The following is a 20,657-nucleotide window of genomic DNA, read 5'->3' as shown; positions in this document are numbered from 1 at the left end:
TTCTGATAGAATAAAGTTACTTTTATTTTACAGGGACTTCTGTAAATGAAGTGTTTTCACCATTCAGAGTGATGTAGACCAAGCAATTGGGTCAGAGCGCCCTCATTCAGGACTTGGTACTTGAGCAAGTTGGGGAGTGAATTTGCATCTTTGTCAGATACCTATTTAAGGTATTTGGTAGGAAGATCCATCTCTTAAGAAACTTAATGACCAGGATACATTAAGGGAGGGAATGTATTCTTTGGCAAAATGTGAATGTTTCCATTAGTTTGGCAGATTTCACTAAATTCTTTTGGGGAGGAAAATGCTAGTGGAAAGAAAGAAATGGGAAGTTATTATCGGAATGAATGGGAAGCATAAGCTAATGAACTTAATAAAGAGTGAACTGTTAATGTCAGGACCAGCCCAACAATGAACCGCCCCAAGGGAGCGGTGCCATAGCAGAATAAAGAAAAAGAAGACTCAGAAATAAACTGGGGATCAGGGGGCTGATGCCATTCGCAGGCAAAAGCCCAGATCCTAATCCTTGCATGCCTTTATTGTTAACTTCTGCTTTCTTATTCGTGCTCTAGAGGTATCTGTTCTTTACCATCTCAGATCAGGGATAAAGATATACAATGCACAGTCCTCAATGTCAAACCTTGAGGCCTTTCATGACTTTGTTTAGCCCTTCGGCTAGTGACACCCTTTCTCAGCAAGCTCCCTCAAGGCTCTGGTTAGGGGAACAGTCACTAATGGTTTTCCATCAGTCACATCAGTACTCAAGATCTTGTTTTCAAGGTGTCTTTCCAGGATGTACATTTTACTGCTCCCAGCCCTTTGCCTGGGAGTGATGAGAAAGTTACTTTTATTTTTCAAAGAGGCCCTGTTAATCATAGTACAGGCCTGTGCATTACATATTCCCTATAGTTAGTGGTATAGGCTGAAAATATAGTTTTTGGAAAGGCGATTGACACATGATACTCTAGGTAAAATGCTCTGTAGACTAGATAACTAGAAGAATCACCTTTTTCCTAAATTACACTGTGTTAAAGTCCCCATCAGAGGCTGAGTACAAGGCTGGATGGTTTGTGATTGTAACTTCTTGGAAGAATTGCTGTTAGGTTGCTTCCCTGTCTTCCCTGTGAAACCATGAAGGCTGATAAAATTGTAATTCAGTGGTTAATTTTAAAAGCAAATTGAAAGAGACAAGTGTTTCACCACCAGATCTTTGGGTTTTTAAGTTGATCATGAGTCATGTCTATGTTGTGCTTATTTTCTTCCTTTTAAATGCGATGTGCAGATATCTGTCACTTAATTCAAACACTATAAAGCCAATTATGTGTATTCAAACTTTAAACACATTTTATACAAAAATTAGTAAATGCTGTCTCTTGAATATTAGTTATATCCTGCCATTAGTGCAACACCTTTAAATGATATATATTTAAACAAAATTCCAACTTCAGAAAAGTGTATTGAAAACTAAACCAAAAGAATTCACATCATACTCATAAAGACTCATACGCCTTCCTCTACAGTTATTTTCAGATTCATTTTTTTAGGATCCAAAATAAAGTTAAGGCCAAGGTTTTAGAATTCTCAAGAGGATTTTTCTTCAGGTTCTAGTGTCTGTTATCACTGTGTTGCATTTAACTGTGTGAAGGAGCAGATGTGAAATAAACTATAAATAAATTATGCATATGTTTCAGATATATCATCTATTTTTACCAATAATTTTTTTTCAGCCATTGATCTTATCAATAATTTGCTGCAAGTGAAAATGAGAAAGCGCTATAGTGTGGATAAGACCTTGAGTCACCCTTGGCTACAGGTAAAAATTAATCATTGGATATTTTCTCAGTTGAATAAGCTTCTAAATATTTAAAGATCTGGATACTATGTGTTAAAAAATCTTGTATTATATTTTTGAAGTATAATTATATCAGTGTGTTTGCCAAAATTCATGCAACTTCTTAGGATTTAATAGTTTCTAACTGTATCGGGAAAAATTGAATAAAAGATAAACACACCACACACACACACACCACAGCACACACACCCCAAAAACAAAAAACAAGAAGGAAGGGTCATAACATAACTTCAAGAACCAGATTTCAGAAGCATCTGTATGTGTAATCCTGATAAATATCCAAGTAGATGCCCATCTGGTCATGCACTGTACTCGTTTGGGAGCTGCATATTTAAATCCTAGTTAATACTTGTAAAACAAATTTATAGTAGATATAAAGCATATGCATCTGTTTGTTCTCTTCAATTTTTTAAAATATTTTCACATTGAAAATTAAAGTTTAGAAAAACAACCCTCTGAAATACTGAAGGATTATTTGTGGGCTTTGAATTCCAAAGAACACCAACATTCTGCATTGCTTAACTGCAAATATCAACTGCACACCTTCTGATGCATGATATCCTATAAACAATATGCATTTGCAAAGCTTAGGCAAATAAGGTGGCTTCGGTGCTGATGCTGTTACTTCATGGTGCCTGTGGAAAGGCACAGCACGGTTGGAGTGGAAGAGAAGAGGGTAACATGTATGTTGTGGGAACTGGTAAGAAAGAATGCTTTAATGAGTTACAGTCGTATCTGGGGTAATACTTTGCAATGTCTTCCTCAGGATTATCAGACCTGGTTAGATTTACGAGAGCTGGAATGCAAAATCGGGGAGCGCTACATCACCCATGAGAGCGATGACTCAAGGTGGGAGCAGTTTGCAGGCGAGCAGGGGCTGCAGTACCCCACACACCTGATCGACCCAAGCGCGGGCCACAGTGACAGTCCTGAGGCCGAAGAAACAGAAATGAAAGCCCTCAGTGAGCGTGTCAGCATCCTCTGAGTTCCATCCCCTATAATCTGTCAAAACACTGTGGAATTAATAAATACATACGGTCAGGTTTAACATTTGCCTTGCAGAACTGCCATTATTTTCTGTCAGATGAGAACAAAGCTGTTAAACTGTTAGCACTGTTGATGTATCTGAGTTGCCAAGACAAATCAACAGAAGCATTTGTATTTTGTGTGACCAACTGTGTTGTATTAACAAAAGTTCCCTGAAACACTAAACTTGTTATTGTGAAGGATTCATGTTATATTTAATGCATTAAACCTGTCTCCACTGTGCCTTTGCAAATTGGTGTTTTTCTTACTGGAGCCTCAATTTGGTAAGAGTCTACAGAACCTGCCCATGAAATAGTTCTGTGCGTCCCATTGTTGTCACTATAAGCAAACTCTTGAAGAGTAGATTATTACCAGTGTTCTATGAACAACTCCAAAACTCACGTGGAAAAAATGAGTGATGGAGGCTGGGGGGATCAGGGGATGAATATGCAATCCTAAGACGCAAGTGCATGGAAAAGTTTTACTGTATATTTTAAAATCCTTTGCCTGCCTGGTGTGCCTCAGTATATTTAAACTCAAGTAAATGGGCCTACGTGTGCCTACTACTCTTAAGCCCAAATGCCTTAGAAATGTAACTGCCATTTATAGAACAGGTGTATGTCCCCCTTTCTTACAATACCCTGCTGTATTTTAGGAAATCAGCAGCTAAGCAACCTTTTGCCTTTGTGTATTTTTCAACAATAACAAATAAATATTCTTGTGAAAATCTGTGTCCATCTGACTGAATTATTTTCATGTGTGATTGACGCTAGTGTTTTCAGGCCAAATAGGAGTCACGGTTATCTTATGGCCTAGAACGTAGCTTTATCCACTCTGCAGCCACAAAAGTATGATTCCAAAGGTACTGAAACCTTTCTGTCTTGCATGTCATCTAGTTTCCTATAGAAAAGTGAAAAATTACCAAAACCAAACAGTATACTTGGAGACATAAGAGTATTACAGACAGCAATCTTGGTGTAACTTCCTGATTGATTAGAAAAATGGCTCTAATTTCTTTTTAAACAGGTAGGTTTGGAGGTGAACTGCAGTAACACATCAACACTGGAAAATTCCTCACGTGAGAGCCAACTTAAGTACTGTTCTATAGCCTGGGGAAAATAAAACTAGTATTGGGCTTTAACAGGCTTCAAGTGTGTAAAGTCAATACTTGTGGACTGTTTTTCTTTGTAGCAGGATGACAGTGAACTAGCATGAATTACTGTTAACTATATCCCAGAAAAAAATTGTGATGTTTAGAATAATTTTATGTGTAGTGAGCCAGCTGAATGTATTTAAAAAGTATGTTAAGACACAAGCTTTATTTATACTTGGAGGAATGGGAGAATAGTTGATCTTTCCAATGGTTAATCACTATATATTTTGTTATTATTTTAAGGAATGTGGAATTTATTCTGTGTAAGTCAGAGGACACCAAACTTCTTAAGCAGAAGGATAAGCAACATCAGCAAGCTCACTCTGCCAGCAAGAGAGTGGATTGAAGCCAGGGTAGGGATGAGCCAAAAGACCAGGTAAACCATTGTAATAACACACAGGGGATGATGAGGGCCATGAAGAAATGCAGTAATAAATAGGGAGCTAGGTGGAGAGGTGTGTATAAAGATGTTGATAGATGGAATCAATGAAACTTAGTTACTGGTTGAATGTAAAATTTAGGGGAGTCCAGAGTGAATCCAGTATTCTTGCCTGGAGAATCCCAGGGACAGGGAAGCCTGGTGGGCTGCCGTCTATGGAGTCGCACAGAGTCAGACACGACTGAAGCGACTTAGCAGCAGCAGCAGCAGAGTGAATCCTAGTTTTTGGCTTGGGTGATTGATGGGACTATTAATCAGAAGGACTTACACCCTTAGGAAGGGTAAGATCACATTTGAATATGTTGAATATAAAGTTCCTTGATGTTAAGCATCAACTTTGAGATATCCTGGAGATATTTAAATATGTATGTAGAGTTTAGGGAAGAATTCTGGAGTTCTGAATTTGAAAAGCCACATATATCTGAAATTGAAAAGCCACAAACTGATTGGAATGACTCAAGTCCTTCAGGATAGGATGAGAAAGAATGGTCTTAGGGACATAAACCTGAGAAATATCAGTAGAATGGTTCAGTCAGAATAAAAGGAATGTTTAAAAATAGAATGATATGGAATAATATTATGCAACTTGAGGAAAGAAGTAAGTTCAGGAGTGAAGTAGCTAACAGTAGAAAATATTTATGGAGGAATAATGGTTTCAGCTTTTGGGGGGGCAGCCTTACCAACTGTTCCAGCAGTTTGTAACAAACATGACTATTTCTGTTACATTCAGAGTAGCATGTCAAAAAGATATCTGTGTGGCCATGCTATTGAGACAACTTATTCTTCGGTGACATCAAGCACAGGAAAGAGTAAGTAACTGCTAATGCTCAGAAAAATAGTGGGCCACTGAAAGTCACACCACTTTCTTCCATCAGCTGATGCTGCCAACAGTCCAGTTTCACTGAAGTAGCAACCACATTTTATGCTAAATATCATCAGTGTGGTTGTCCAGACTTCACATCAGTGGTATATCATCATGTTCAATGACATATGGGCAGTAGACTGTGTTTAATGTAAGAGGCAGAGCAACGTTTTTAGTACAGAAATACCTTCTGATTCTGACAAAAATAAGAGAAATAACCGAAGTGTGATTCAGGGAGGATGTGTCTTCTGTTGTTACATAGGCAATATTCCTTGAACAGTGACATTATCCGTCCACTCAGGATGCCATAAAAATTGCTCTTCTCTATATATCCTGAACCATTAGAGCAACCCCCACCACCCACTCTTTCTGCTTTTGGTCTGAGCAAAAGGACTGTGCCGAGAAAAATGTTTTGATCAGTGATGCTGTTGATTTGTCTGTTAGCCCTGAGGGATCTTTGAGTTTAGTGAATACTCACTTTCATGGCAACTTTAAAAAAAACAAAACATGGTCAGCCATTGTATTGCATGTGTAGAGTAAGTATAGCAATGAGAATAAGAGTTAATCTGTATCCTCATTGCTTTTTTCAGTTAATGTTGTTTGACTACCTCTGACATGATTGCATTTTACATACTGTCTATTTAGACTGACTTTAAAGAACCAAATACTGGTTCATCTGAAGTCACACTGAGGCCCATGGAGAAAGGTTGACTGCTTTTTGTGGCCAAAAGGGAACAAGCTCTTTTATTTCAGTCTTTTCACTCTGTTTGAAACACTGTTCTCTCCACCCCATCCCCTTGCCTTGTTAAGCCCTGTTTAACCTTTCACCATGCATTTGACTTGTATTTCATGTCTTTTTGTGTTCCTCTTCTCCTCTTTAATTACCTTCTTTTTTGTCAGCAAGATATTATTAGTATAGAATCATAATTCCTTCATTGTGTTTTTCTTATTTTATCTTTTAGTGATTACTCTAGAGCTAATTTGCATCTGTACTTACCACAGTCTATTAACATCAATACTAACTTAATTCTGGTGAAATATACAAACTGTGCTCCCATACACCTCCATTCCCTCCACCCTTATTTGTGACGTCACTATCCTATATGTTATATACGTATATGTTACAACTCAATAATACTGTTTTATAATCATCATTTCATACAATTATCCTTTAAATCAGTTGAGAGAAGAAAGGTTTTAAAAAAAAGTTTTTTAAATTTAACTACCTTTTCCATTGCTCTTTATTTCTTCATATGAATTCAGAGTACCATCTAGTGCCATTTCCTTTCTGCCTGAATGACTCTCTTGAGTTTTTTATGGCATGTCTGCTAGCAACAAGTTCTCTCAGTCTTTGCATATCTTGGAATGCCTTTATCTCACCTTTTTTTTTTGAAGGAAAGTTTTGGTGGATATAGAATTCTTGGTTCACAGGGTTTTTTGTTTGTTTGTTTGTTTTGTTTTCATCCCACTGCTTTTTAGCCTTGATTGTTTCTGATGAAAACTCACCTTTAATCATATTGTGGTTCCCTTGTACGTGATGCATGTTGTCTCACTGCTTTTGCTGTTTTGTCTTGGTCTTTCAGCACTTTCAGATGATGTACTAGGTATGGATTTCTTTGTTTCTATCCTATTTGAGTTTAAGCTTAGATCTGTAGATAATTTTTTTTTCCTACAGTTGGAAAAAGTCAGACCATTGTTTCTTCAAATACTTTTCTGCCCTTCATCTCTCTCTTCTCTGGGTATCCTTTTACATGTAGTTTGGTATGCTTAGTGAGTCTACCGGTCTCTCAAACTCTGTTTTGGTTTTGTTTTCTTTATTTTCTTCTTGTTCTTCAGATTGTGTAATCTGTTTTATCTTCAGGTTAACTTATTCTTTTTTTTTTCCCCCCAAATCAGATATGATGTTGGGTGTCTCCAATGAATTTTTTATTTCATTTTTTCCAAATGTAAATTTTCTCTTTGATTTTTATTATGCTTATCTTTCTAAAAAGTATTTTCCATCAGGTAGGTCATTGTTATACTTTTTTCAATTCTGTAAATGTGGTTTCCCTAAGTTCTTTGAACATGTTTGTAATAGCTACTTTGAAGCCATTGTTCAGTCCAATTTCTGGGCTCTCTCCCCCATCTTCTACCCTACTGGAGACAGTTTCCATCACGTGCTTTTTTATCCTCTCTATGCATCACAGTTTCCTGTTACTTTACGTGTCAAAATTAGTTTAACTAACATAGCAACTTGGTATCATGATTCATCTGTCCCTTCCCCCTCAGTCATAGTTAGAGTCCTTGCTTTTGTTTGTTCAGTAACTTTCCAGGATTAATACTCTGGAAACTGCCTTCTCTGAAGTACACAGCTGCTTATGTCTGCTCATTTTTGTGTGTGTTTGTTTTTTGCTTCTGTTTTTTGAAGACTGGCCTCCTTGATGCCACGTCTAGGACAGCATAGGTTAGTAGTCAGTGATGGGTATGATGAACTACTAAACCATCACGTCATTAAATTTCAGTTATATGTGAAATTGAAGCATCTCATTTAAATTTTTCACTTAATCCATTTCTCCCTCGTTTGGGCTCTGAGTGTCTGAACAACATGACTCCCTGTACTCAAGTGGATAAAAACATTCCCTATCTCCCCAATAAGGGATAAGTAGGTGGGGGTGTCCTCTGTATGATCCTTCAAACCCTTAATACTAACCCGGCTAACAGCAGCATGCTGCTTGAGGACAATGTTCCATGTTATTTTTCCAAAGACAAAGACTTGGCACTCGTGATAGCTGTTCTGCGGGTTTTCTTCAGGATCTTGAGCTTCTTTGCTCCTTTGTTCCTTTGGCTTGTTTGTTTCTCTTTCTCCCAACTCTGAACTTTTCTTGCAGGTTCAAAGAAAGAATTTTTTTTTTTTTAATCTGCTCAAAAGCTGAGTAACCCTTTTATCTGACTCTTCTGATTTGTTTGCCTATTTTCAGACAGAATGCTGCCCCCAATTAAACTTTGATAACCACAAAATATCTTTGTATTTAAAAAAGTTCACCTTCCCACCCTCAGCAAAACCTCAACAAATCAAGTTAGACCGTTTTCATTCTAGCCAACATCTAATTACTATCTCTTTTTTGTCTTTATTTTTATTATCATCGAATCTCTTCTCAATGAGTCATCATTGTATTTTTACTCAAAACTGATGGACTTCCAGAAGATAGCATAGAAGTTAGAAATGAAGAGACAGACCAACTTTGTCTTGAATTCTTGGTGACCATTAAAGCATTTTAATCTCTCATGTATCCAGGGGCGTTGTAAGAGGTTAAGTAGAATAATGCCTATAAAACTCTTCAGTGTATCCTTGGCCTAAGACATCAATAAAGCCATTAGTAAGTAATATGTATTATTCTTTAGTCATTCAACAACTGTTTTTGACCACTTTCTATGTGCTAGGAATATAGCAAATGAAAAAACAGGTATGAGTACTGCCCATATTCCCTGTAACTTCCTTCTCTGGTGTCCTGCCTACATTTGTTTTGATGGACTACCTGAAAGGCCTGAATTCTGAGCTTAAACATGGGTCCAGATCCCAACTCCATGCCTTACTGAGTGAATTTAGACAAGTTATTCCCACAGCCTCTGAATCTACTCAGGAGTAGAGTGGCATATATGTTTTAGAGTGCAATTGGGATAACTAACGGAGAAGGCAATGGCACCCCACTCCAGTACTCTTGCCTGGAAAATCCCATGGATGGAGGAGCCTGGAAGGCTGCAGTCCATGGGGTCGCTGAGGGTTGGACACGACTGAGCGACTTCACTTTCACTTTTCACTTTCATGCATTGGAGAAGGAAATGGCAACCCACTCCAGTGTTCTTGCCTGGAGAATCCCAGGGACGGGGGAGCCTGGTGGGCTGCTGTCTATGGGGTAGCACAGAGTCGGACACGACTGAAGCGACTTAGCAGCAGGGATAACTAAGGTAAGTATTTCAATTTCTTAGCCAAATTGCAGGCATGTGTTCTAGCTAAACACATGTGAGCTTCTTCCTCTCTCCTACCTGTATGTGCATTTCCCAAGGTTTTCTCACTTTTCTTTTCTAATATTTTCTTCTGATATGATTTATTTGCATGAATTCAACCGTTACATTAGCTAATATTCCCAAATCTATATTGACTGCTTCCAACTCTCAACATTCCAGTTACGTCTCTCCATAAATCTATAGATAAGCTCAGTAATCTATAATCTATCTAGAGGTCCACGATGACTTAAATTCCACATGTCTAAAATCACTGTTATCCATTTACTTTCAAATCAACCGCACTGTAGGCATTTCCTTTCTGTGTCATTGCTCTACACACCTCTGCCAGATTTACGTTCCCCCAAATTGCTTTCATCGTTGTACTCACATGTTCAGAAATCTTCAAAGACTCTACTGCCAGTTATCTACAAGATGAATTCGAATTACTTACTGTTACCAAAGCTGTGTGGTCTAAAAATTAATAAAGCGCTATTCAAAGAATTCCATGTATTCCACAGATTTCTGAGTCATATGAACATCAGGGCTTAGAAACAATTTTCATGTCTTTGAAGTTTATTTCTTATTTCTTATTAAGACAAGAAACTGGGCAAGCTGACTTCTAACTTACTTTCTTATTCATAGATTTCATGAAAGAATGGTTTAAGTTGAATGTCAACAAGGTGTCAATGATGCATACATTTTCTAATTCTCTGAGGCAAATTCTGTTTTGAAAAAGGAAAAGTCACCTTCTTCCCTGGACCTCTTTTGTGTCATAGATTGTGCCTAGGAACTTTTCACAGTGATGGTTTCTTTAAGTGATTCTGGGCTACCAGCTAATTTCTGCTGCAAAGTGTGAACATTTGCCTCAAAACTTCTTTCTGTACCTTGAATGAAATGGTAAGATTTTGAATTAAGATTTATTTTTTCTTCATGTTGTACGCTACTGATATTTCTTTTATATATCCAAACCCCTTGGATCTTCTCCTTTTTAAGTATTTAGTCTGACTTGGTCTGAGAACTGAGGTTATACTTTAGTTGAGTGTTGGACACTTAGTGATGTCAGTTTTCAAGGAGATTCAAATAGATTGTTTTTCTTTTCTCTCAATAGATTATTTTCTTTTCTCTCATAATGTTATCTCCACTCTTGAAGGTAGTTAACTATCTAATATTGATTGACTACTGGATTCTGCTTCCTTTCCTGAAGACATGGTGTTAGTTGCTCAGGTCTGTCCGAATCTTTGAAACCCCTTGTCTGAAGCCCCTCAGGCTCCTCTGTACATGAAATTTTCTAGACAAGAATACTGGGGCGGGTAGCCATTCCCTTTTCCAGGGCATCTTCCTGGACCAGAGATTGAACCCAGGTCTCCTACATTGCAGGCAGATTCTTTACTGTCTGAGCCACCAGGGAAGCCCCCCATAGAGACAAGAGTTTGACCTATATATAGGTCTCCTCCAAAATCTCCAAAAAAAAACTGGATTCTTTGCGGATACTTTCATCCTTCTATATGCAGAGGAGTAGGAGGAATCATTTGAGTAAAGAGAAAAAAGTGAGTATGAACTTGAACAGGGGAAAAGCTCCCAACGAAGCAGAGGGTTATTATGGAGGTAGACTCAGGAAATAACATGGTTCAGGTTAACTAGAGCTAGATTAACAAAGGCCTCAAAAACCAGGAAGAAGAATTCACACTTTGTCCCAAAATATGTAGGAAGCTGTAGGTCATTTTGTCAAGAGGAACTGAAATTCCTTGTTTTACATTTAAGAAAGGGGTAATAAAAAGTTTGTTTGGAGTCCAATAATTTAAATATCAAATCATGCTTATGTTCATAATGAGGTTAAAAGGCTTTTTAAAAATAATAGTCTAAAATAAAACTGACTACACTTTGATTACTCCCTTTTAAAGACAGAGTACTCTTACTATCTGATGTGAATTTTTTCCTCATTTTTGATAACCTTTATTCAGGCATCCAGATAAACTAGGAATGTCTCAGAGGAGATAGTGACTTGAAGTATGCTCTGTAGGCAAAACTGCAGAATAAGCTTAACTTGGACATCATAAAATTGTAGCTTGTGTACATAGAGAAATAATCATTAGATCCAATTATCTTTAGACTGATGTTTCAAATTCTAATTGCAAAGTTTTAGTCTCATTAGCACATGTGTTTCATTTTGTATGTTGGCTACCACATTTTATTGTTACAATTCATTAAAAATAATGTGAAAAATGAAGATGATCCTAAACTTCATCATATAAGCAAAAGAAAAAAATACTGCCTGAGTAATGATAGCAACACTTTATATTTGCATAGCAACTTCCTTTTAAGGAGCTCAAAACATTTCACAAATATTATCTCATTAATCCTATGAGTACAGCAATACAAAATAATTTTTTAAACTCCAAGCTGGGGAAATTGATTCCTTAAAATAGCTACAGTTTGTTTCCAGTGTTGTACATTGAATTATGAACAAATTAAGATGTTCAGATTCATTTATTATTATTTTAAAATTTACATAGACTAAAATAGATGTTTTTTGGTCTAGGTTTCTGTCAGTTTTAACACATACAGATTAATGTAGCTACTATTACCGTCAGAATATAAAACAGTTCTATTGCCCCAAAAAATTACTGTGTGATCTTCTTCTATAGTCACACTATCTTCCACATTTACTTCTGGTAAACACTAATCTGTTCTCCATCTCTACTGACTTGCCTTTTTCAGAATTATATGTAACCTTCTAAGCCCTAGTTCCTTTCCCTCAACATCTGTGTTGTTATGTGAATCAATAATTCATTATTTATTGCTGAGTAGTATTCCATTGCATGGATATATCCAGTTTGTTTATCCATTCACCTATTGCAAGATATTTACATTATTTCTAGTGTGAGTTAATTTTTCATAGAGCTGCTATATATATTTGTAATACATTTTTTTTTAATGTTCCTTCCGTAAGGTTAAACATCTTTGAATGGGATTGCTGGTGAGTGCCTGTTAACTTTATAATAAAACTGACAAAACAAAATACCTAAGAATAAACTTAACCATAGAGGTAAAAGACCTAGACTCTGAAAACTATAAAACATTGATGAATGAAATTGGAAATGCTACAAAGAAATGGAAAGATGGACTGGTTCAAAATTGGGAAAATATGTCAAGGCTGTATATTGTCATCCTGCATATTTAACTTCCATGCAGAGTACTGTGGTATTGGAGAGGACTCTTGAGAGTCTCGTGGACTGCAAGGAGATCAAACCAGTCAATTCTAAAGGAAATCAGTCCTGAATATTCATTGAAAGTACTGATGCTGAAGCTCCAAATACTTTGGCCATCTGATGTGAAGAACTGACTCATTAGAAAAGAAAGACCCTAATGCTGGGAAAGATTGAAGGCAGGAGAAGGGGACGACAGAGGATGAGCTGTTTGGATGGCATCACCGACTTGATGAACATGAGTTTGAGCAGGCCCCGGGAATTGGTAATGAACAGGGAGACTTGGCATGCTGTAGTCCATGGGGTCGCTAAGAGTCAGACACCACTGAGCAATTGAACTGAACTGAACCAAGACATGGAAAGATATCTTGTACTATTGGATTGAAAAAGTTAATATTTTTATCATGGTCACACTACCAAAGAAATCTAAAGATGTAATGCAATCCCTTTCAAGTATCCATGACATTTTTCACAGAACTAGAACAAATAATACTAAAATTTATATGGAAACACAAAGACCTCAAATTGCCAAAGCAGTCTTGAGAAAAAAGAATAAAATAGGAGATAACATCCTCCCAGACTCAGACTATTCTTCTAAACTGCAGTAATCAAAACAGCCTGGTGGTGGTAGTAGTTGTTCAGTGGCTCAGTCACGTCCGACTCTTTGAGACCCCATGGACTGCAGCATGCCAGGCTTTCCTGCCCTTCACTGTCTCCTGGAGTTTGCTCAAACTCATGTCCATTGAGTTGGTGATGCCATCCAACCATCTCATCTTCTGTCACCCCGTTCTCTTCCTGCCCTCCTTTCCCAGCATCAGAGTCTTTGCCAGTGAGTCTTTGTCACATCAGGCAAAGACTTGGAGCATCAGGCAAAATATTGGAGCTTCAGCATCAGTCCTTCCAATGAATATTCAGGTTTGATTTCCTTTAGGATCAACTGGTTTCATCTCTTAACTGTCCAAGGACCTCTCAAGACTGTTCTCCAGCACCACAGTTTGAAATCATCAATTCTTTAGTGCTCAGCCCTCTTTATGGTCCAACTGTCACATCTGTAAATGACTTGCACAAAAAACAGACACAGATCAGTGGAACCAAGTAGAGACCAAGAAATAAAGCCACACATCTATGGTCGATTAATGACAAATAAGGTAAGAATATACAACGGAGAAAAGACAATCTCTCAAGAAGTGGTGCTAGGAAAACTGGACAGGTCCATGTAAAATAATGAGATCAGGACATTTCCTCACACCATGTACAAAAATAAGTGGAAAATGAGCAAAGACCTAAATGGAAGACCTGAAACCATAGAACCCTCAGAAGACATAATCAGAACACCCTTTGACATAAATTGTAGCAATAATCTTGTGGATATGTCACCTAAGGCAAAATAAAAGCAAAGATAAACAAATAGTACCTAATTAAACTTAAAAGCTTTTGTACAGAAAAAGATACCATCAATAAACAGACAACCTACACATAGAATGTCAGAGAATATTTGCAAATAATGTGATCAACAAAGGGTTAATATACAAACTATATAAATAGCTCATACAACTCTATCAAAAAATGCAAACAATCCAATCAAAAAATGGCTGCTGCTGAGCTGCTGCTGAGTCACTTCAGTCGTGTCTGACTCTGTGTGACCCCATAGACGGCAGCCCACCAGGATGCCCCGTCCCTGGGATTCTCCAGGCAAGAACACTGGAGTGGGTTGCCATTTCCTTCTCCAATGCATGAAAGTGAAAAGTGAAACTGAAGTCGCTCAGTCATGTCCGACCCTCAGCGACCCCATGGACTGCAGCCTTGTGCATGGGCTCCTCCATGCAGATGGAGGCTCCTCCATGCAGATGGAGGCTCCTCCATGGGATTTTCCAGGCAAGAGTACTGGAGTGGGGTGCCATTGCCTTCTCTGCAAAAAATGGCTAGAAGACCTGAATAAACATTCAGATGGCTAACAGGCACATGAAAAGATGCTCAACATCACTAATTTATTAGAAAAATGCAAATGTGATATTAATGCAACAAACAGATACCACCTCACAGCTGTCAGAATGGCTTTCGTCAAAAAGTCTACAGATAACAAATATTGGTGAGAATGTGGAAAAAGTGAACCCTGTACATCATTGGTATGAAAGTAAATTGGTGCTGCTATTATGGAAGTAAAACTAGAAATAGAACTACCATATGATCCAGTGGCTCCACTCTTGGGAGTATATCCAGAAAAGAAAAAAAAAAACTAATTTGAAGACGTATACACTCTAATAGTAACAGCAGTACTGTTTACAATAGCTAAGGGATGGAAGCGACCCAAATGTCTATCAACAAGAATGGATTAAAGAAGATGATCTGTAAAAATACTGAACCATTATGCTGTTCATCTGAAACTAATATAATATTGTTAATCAACTATACTCCAATAAAAAAGTATGTTTTTAAATTTCCAAATGTTTGGAGTTTTTCAGTTCTTTCTGTTATCCTTAGTTTAATTCCATAATGATCAAGAAATATACTTTGTATGATTTCAATTCTCTTGAATTTGTTAATTTCTTTTATGACCACATGATAGCCAGTCTTGAGAGTGTTCCATGTGTACTTGAACAGAATATGTATTCTGCTGTTGTCGGGTAGAGTGTCCTACAAAGGGCAACTGAATCCAATTAATTGATGATTTTGTTTAGTATTTTTATATCCTTCTGGTTAATGGTACATGTTTTTCTGTCCTGTGGAAAGGATATACATAGAGTTTCTTATGTATACCATGTAGTTGGTCTTGGATTTTAAAAATTCATTGTGAAAACCTTTGGCTTCTAATTGGTATGTTCAGAGAACTTAAATTACTGATATTTTTGCATTTAGGTTTACTATGACATCATGTTTTCCTATTCATTCCTCCTGTTTTTTCATTCTTTCCCCTTTCCCGCCTTCTGTTGAATTATTAGAATATTTATGTTTTAGTATTAGTTTTTGGTTTGTATGTTGAGTATTTTACTATCTGTTTATGCTCGGTCTGTTCTGTTGTGTCTGATTCTTTGCAACCCTATGGACTGTAGCCCTCCAGGCTCCTCTGTCCATGAGACTTTCCAGGCAAGAACACTGGAGTGATTTGTCATGTCCTTCTTCAGAGGATCTTCCCTACCCAACCTGTATCTCCTGTGTCTCTGCTGGATACAGGGATCCAACCTGTATCTCCTGTGTCTCTGGCATTGCATATGGATTCTTTACTACAGAGCCACCAGAGAAGCCCAGTATTGTACTATATCTCTTTGTAACCTTCATTAGTAGTTGATCTGAGTATTAAAATATACATACTTAACTTTTTACACTGCACTTAAACTAATATTTTACCACTTCAAGTGGAATATAAAAATGTTACCACCTTAGAGGTCCCTTTAGCTTTCACTTTTTATGTTATAGTTGTAATATGTATTATATCTACATATATTGAAAACCCTATCAGACTGCTACTAATTGCTGCTTTTAATCATCAAACATATTTTTTAAAAACTGAAAGTGGATATTCTTATATTTCCACTGATGTTTACTTTCTGTTCCTTGTCCTTCATTGATGACATTCCAAGTTGGCCTGCAGTGCCATTTTTATTTAATCTGGAGAACTCCCTTTTGCATTTCTTTAAGAGGACTACTGCTGGTACAAACTCTCTAGTTTTCCTTCATCTGAGAATATCTTTATTTTGCCTCACTGATGGATAGTTTTACTGGATACAGAATTCTCAGTTGGCAGTTCTTTTGTTTCAGTACTTAAACATGTAAACCCATGGCATTCATATCAATGTATGTCAGAAACCACTACAATATTGTAAGGTAATTAGCCTCCAACTAAAATAAATAAATTTAAAAAATTTTTTTCATAGGTTATTAAAAAAAAAGTAGTCTGAAAGTAGACAACTGTTTTCTGGATTGTAATAAGAAATCTGCTGTCATTCAAATTGTCTCCATATATGCATGTAATGTTTCATATTTGGGGGGAAGCTTTCATGATTTTTTGCTCATCATTTGTTTTCAGGATTTTGATTAGGGTGTTTCTGGGTGTGGATATTTTTGTATTTACCCTCTTTAGACTTCACTGACTTTCATAATTCTCTAGGTTTATGTCTTTGGTCAAATTTGTAAAGTATTCAGTCATTTCTTAAAGCAGTTTTTCTTAAAGTACACTGTTTCTATTATCCTTCTGAGACTCAAGTCATGTGAATGCTCAACCTTTTGGTATTATATCACAGATCCCCAATACTCTATTCATTTTTTAAAATCTTTTTTTCCCCTTTCTATCAGTCTATGTTCAAATTTATTGACTCCTCTGTCATCTCCATTTTTTTCTTTAATCCCTCCAGTGAGTTTTCAGTTTTTGTTGTTGTGTTTTTCACATCTAAAGCTTGCCTTTGGTTCTGCTTTTATATCTTCTATTATCTTGCTGCATTCAGATGTTTGTATCTTTCCTTTTCTCCTTTTCTTTTCGCTTCTCTTCTTTTCACAGCTATTTTTAAGGCCTCCCCAGACAGCCATTTTGCTTTTTTGCATTTCTTTTCCATGGGGATGGTCTTGATCCCTGTCTCCTGTACAATGTCACGAACCTCATTCCATAGTTCATCAGGCACTCTATCTATCAGATCTAGGCCCTTAAATCTATTTCTCACTTCCACTGTATAATCATAAGGGATTTGATTTAGGTCATACCTGAATGGTCTAGTGGTTTTCCCTACTTTCTTCAATTTAAGTCTGAATTTGGTAATAAGGAGTTCATGGTCTGAGCCACAGTCAGCTCCTGGTCTTGTTTTTGCTGACTGTATAGAACTTCTCCATCTTTGGCTGCAAAGAATATAATCAATCTGATTTCAGTGTTGACCATCTGGTGATGTCCATATATAGAGTCTTCTCTTGTGTTGTTGGAAGAGGATGTTTGCTATGACCAGTGAATTTTCTTGGCAAAACTCTCTTAGTCTTTGCCCTGCTTCATTCCGTATTCCAAGGCCAAATTTGCCTGTTACTCCAGGTGTTTCTTGACTTCCTACTTTTGCATTCCAGTCCCCTATAATGAAAAGGACATCTTTTTTGGTGGGAGAAATATCAATAACCTCAGATATGCAGATGACACAACCCTTATGGCAGAAAGTGAAAAGGAACTAAAAAGCCTCTTGATGAAAGTGAAAGTGGAGAGTGAAAAAGTTGGCTTAAAGCTCAACATTCAGAAAATGAAGATCATGGCATCCAGTCCCATCACTTCATGGGAAATAGATGGTGAAACAGTGGAAACAGTATCAGACTTTATTTTTCTGGGCTCCAAAATCACTGCAGGTGGTGACTGCAGCCATGAAATTAAAAGATGCTTACTCCTTGGAAGGAAAGTTATGACTAACCTAGATAGCGTATTGAAAAGCAGAGACATTACTTTGCCAACAAAGGTTCGTCTAGTCAAGGCTATGGTTTTTCCTGTGGTCATGTGTGGATGTGAGAGTTGGACTGTGAAGAAGGCTGAGCACCAAAGAATTGATGCTTTTGAACTGTGGTGTTGGAGAAGACTCTTGAGAGTCCCTTGGAGTGCAAGGAGATCCAACCAGTCCATTCTGAAGGAGATTAGCCCTGGAATTTCTTTGGAAGGAATGATTCTAAAGCTGAAACTCTAGTACTTTGGCCACCTGATGCGAAGAGTTGACTCATTGGAAAAGACTCTGATGCTGGGAGGGATTGGGGGCAGGAGGAGAAGGGGACAACAGAGGATGAGATGGCTGGATGGCATCACCAGCTCAATGGATGTGAATTTGAGCGAACTCAGGGAGTTGGTGACGGACAGGGAGGCCTGGCATGCAGCGATCCATGGGGTCGCAAAGAGTCGGACACGACTGAGCGAATGATCTGATCTGTTTATCTTGCTGAGACTTTCTATCTTTCCCTTCATTTCAAGAATATTTGGCATTACTTTTGGGAATACACTTAAAATACCTACTTTAAAGTCTTTCTCCATTAATTTTTACATCTGTGCCATCTCAGGTTTGACATCTGTTGATTGTCATTTTTCTTGTGTGATACTGAGATTTTATTTTTCTATTTTAAGTTATTTTAAGATTTTATACTGAACATTTTTAATATTATGATTTTGTTTTGTTTAAGTCTATTAAGAACATTGATTGTATTACTCCTTTTTGATTTTAGTAGCTATTGATCCTATAGATTCAGGCTATAAATTTCTGCTTGTTGTCCTTGGGCTATAATTTCAAAGTCAGTGCCGTTTTTAAAGCCTTTACAAAACATGCTGTCTGAACCTGTCTTCTCTGTCCTCTACTCAGGAACATTCTAGCATCTGGAAAGTGGTTCTACCCCACAATTTAGTTCTCAAAGTCTTTCCTATGCTGGTAAGAGTCAGATTTAAGCATGTACAACTTGTGACTGAACCTGAGAGTACAAATACAACTTTCTGGAATTATTTTCCTGAGCTACCTTCTCTCTGTGGTCTCCTTGACACCTCTATACCACAGGAACACCTTTCATGGTCCTTGGGCTAGTAAGCCAGGGCTCTAGACGTCCCCATTGCTGCCTAATTGCTGTTACTGTGTCTGTCTGCAGGGCCAAACAGCAAGAGGATATACAAAGAAAAAGAGCCAATGGGGCTACAGTCTTGGGACCAGTGTCCCTATGGTCAAAACTCAATGTCACCTCATTTGAGTTTTAGGTGCCTGCCTGACAGTCTCTGCTTTTGTTGCTTTTGTTGCTGCTTTGGGATTGTCTAGGGCTAGGGTAAAAGACAACAGAAAGAAAACCACAACATTGGGTTTTCTTCGCTTTCTCTGACTCTAGGGAGCGCCTTTCCTGCTTAGTAGCCTGAAAATAGCTTCTCTTGGTACTGTTTCTATTAACATTCAATGCAGAGTCCCAGGTTTGGGGCTGCCTTTGAGTTTTCATTACCAACAAATACTGGAAAAGAATTGAAAAAGTGGGGGCTGGTGGGGGTCATCACTGATTATGACAGTGCTTCAAGTTTTGATTACCTTCCCCAATCTGTCTGCTACCATTTACTTTTTAGAGTCCTCAGAGAGCTGCTCCCTATGTATTATATCCAGGGTTTTTAGTTGCATTTGAAGGAAGAAGTAGGCTGGTATGTGTTTACTCCCGCATGATTAGAACCAGAAACCAAGGTTTAGATTTCTTGAATCCTAGTAATCAAATGAATCTTGAAAGTATGCTTTAGTCTGGAGGCTGAAACAAATGTCCAAACAATAATAGCATGTAAGATTTAAGCAACGAAGGTGCCAAAAACTCAAGCATTTCATTTAATACCTGTATGAGGGTTCGATGATAGGTGTTTTATCTATTTTTACTTTACAAATAGGGGACTGAGGTACAAGGATATTGAGTAACTTCCCCAAGGTTACACAGTAACTGATGGGAGTCAGGATTTGGATCCTTGTCATCTGGCTCCAGACAGGAAGTTCCTAATGATATACATGTGTGTTTTGTTCACTATTTATATTTATTTTTTGTTTTGCTTTAGTGCATAAGATTTTGTACATTTTGGGGAGAACATTAAGTGTGATTGCTATGGCTACAAGCATAGCTTATTTTACTCTAAGTTTAGAAAAGAGTGAAGATTAGTGGACAAACAAGTGATATTACTACTTCTCAGAGAGACTAAGGGAAAAATTGGGGGATCAAAGTAGTTTTAAAGTACCAATTGATGAGTGTGTATCAGCTAGATTTATTCACATAGTCCTTCCTTTCCTTTCACATTTTTAAACTCTAATCTTAATGGAAGAATATACGAAGGGTAGGAGAGTTCTACAAGAATCAGCTTCTACTGGGAAAAAAAAAAAAAAACACCTTTTTTAAATTAAAACAATCAATAGCTTTCAATCAGCCATAAAACTAAAACTCCAACCAAAGAACTATATGAATATATGCTCAGTTGTGTCCAGCTTTTGCAACCCAGTGGACTATAGCCCCCTAGGCTTCTCTGTTCATGGAATTTTCCAGGCAAGAATACTGGAGTGGGTTGCCATTTCTTCCTCCAGGAGACCTTCCCAACCCAGGGATCATACCTTCATCTCCTGCTTTGGCAGGTGGATTCTTTACCACTGCGCTACCTTGGAAGCCCCAACCAAAGCACTGTATATATATAATGTAGTGCT

At 37.5% G+C, this 20,657-nt stretch overlaps 1 protein-coding gene across 2 annotated transcripts in view; it reads left to right on the top strand.

The window, feature by feature from the left end:
• PRKD1 (protein kinase D1) overlaps positions 1 to 3,605 on the top strand; it is a 347,647-nt gene extending 344,042 nt beyond the window's left edge. For both annotated transcript variants that reach the window (XM_070358662.1, XM_070358663.1), the window contains 2 exons: positions 1,728 to 1,813; positions 2,619 to 3,605. In XM_070358662.1, coding sequence (XP_070214763.1) covers positions 1,728 to 1,813; positions 2,619 to 2,837 — 305 coding nt within the window. In that variant the 3' untranslated portion in view covers positions 2,838 to 3,605. The remainder of the gene's footprint in view (positions 1 to 1,727; positions 1,814 to 2,618) is intronic.
• The last annotated feature ends 17,052 nt before the right edge of the window (positions 3,606 to 20,657 follow it).

The sequence above is a fragment of the Bos mutus genome, chromosome 21, assembly GCF_027580195.1.
Source record: "Bos mutus isolate GX-2022 chromosome 21, NWIPB_WYAK_1.1, whole genome shotgun sequence".
Classification (NCBI taxonomy): Eukaryota; Metazoa; Chordata; class Mammalia; order Artiodactyla; family Bovidae; genus Bos; species Bos mutus.
The sequence above is the reverse complement of the archived record's forward strand: the minus strand, read 5'-3'. Positions and strand labels throughout refer to the sequence as shown.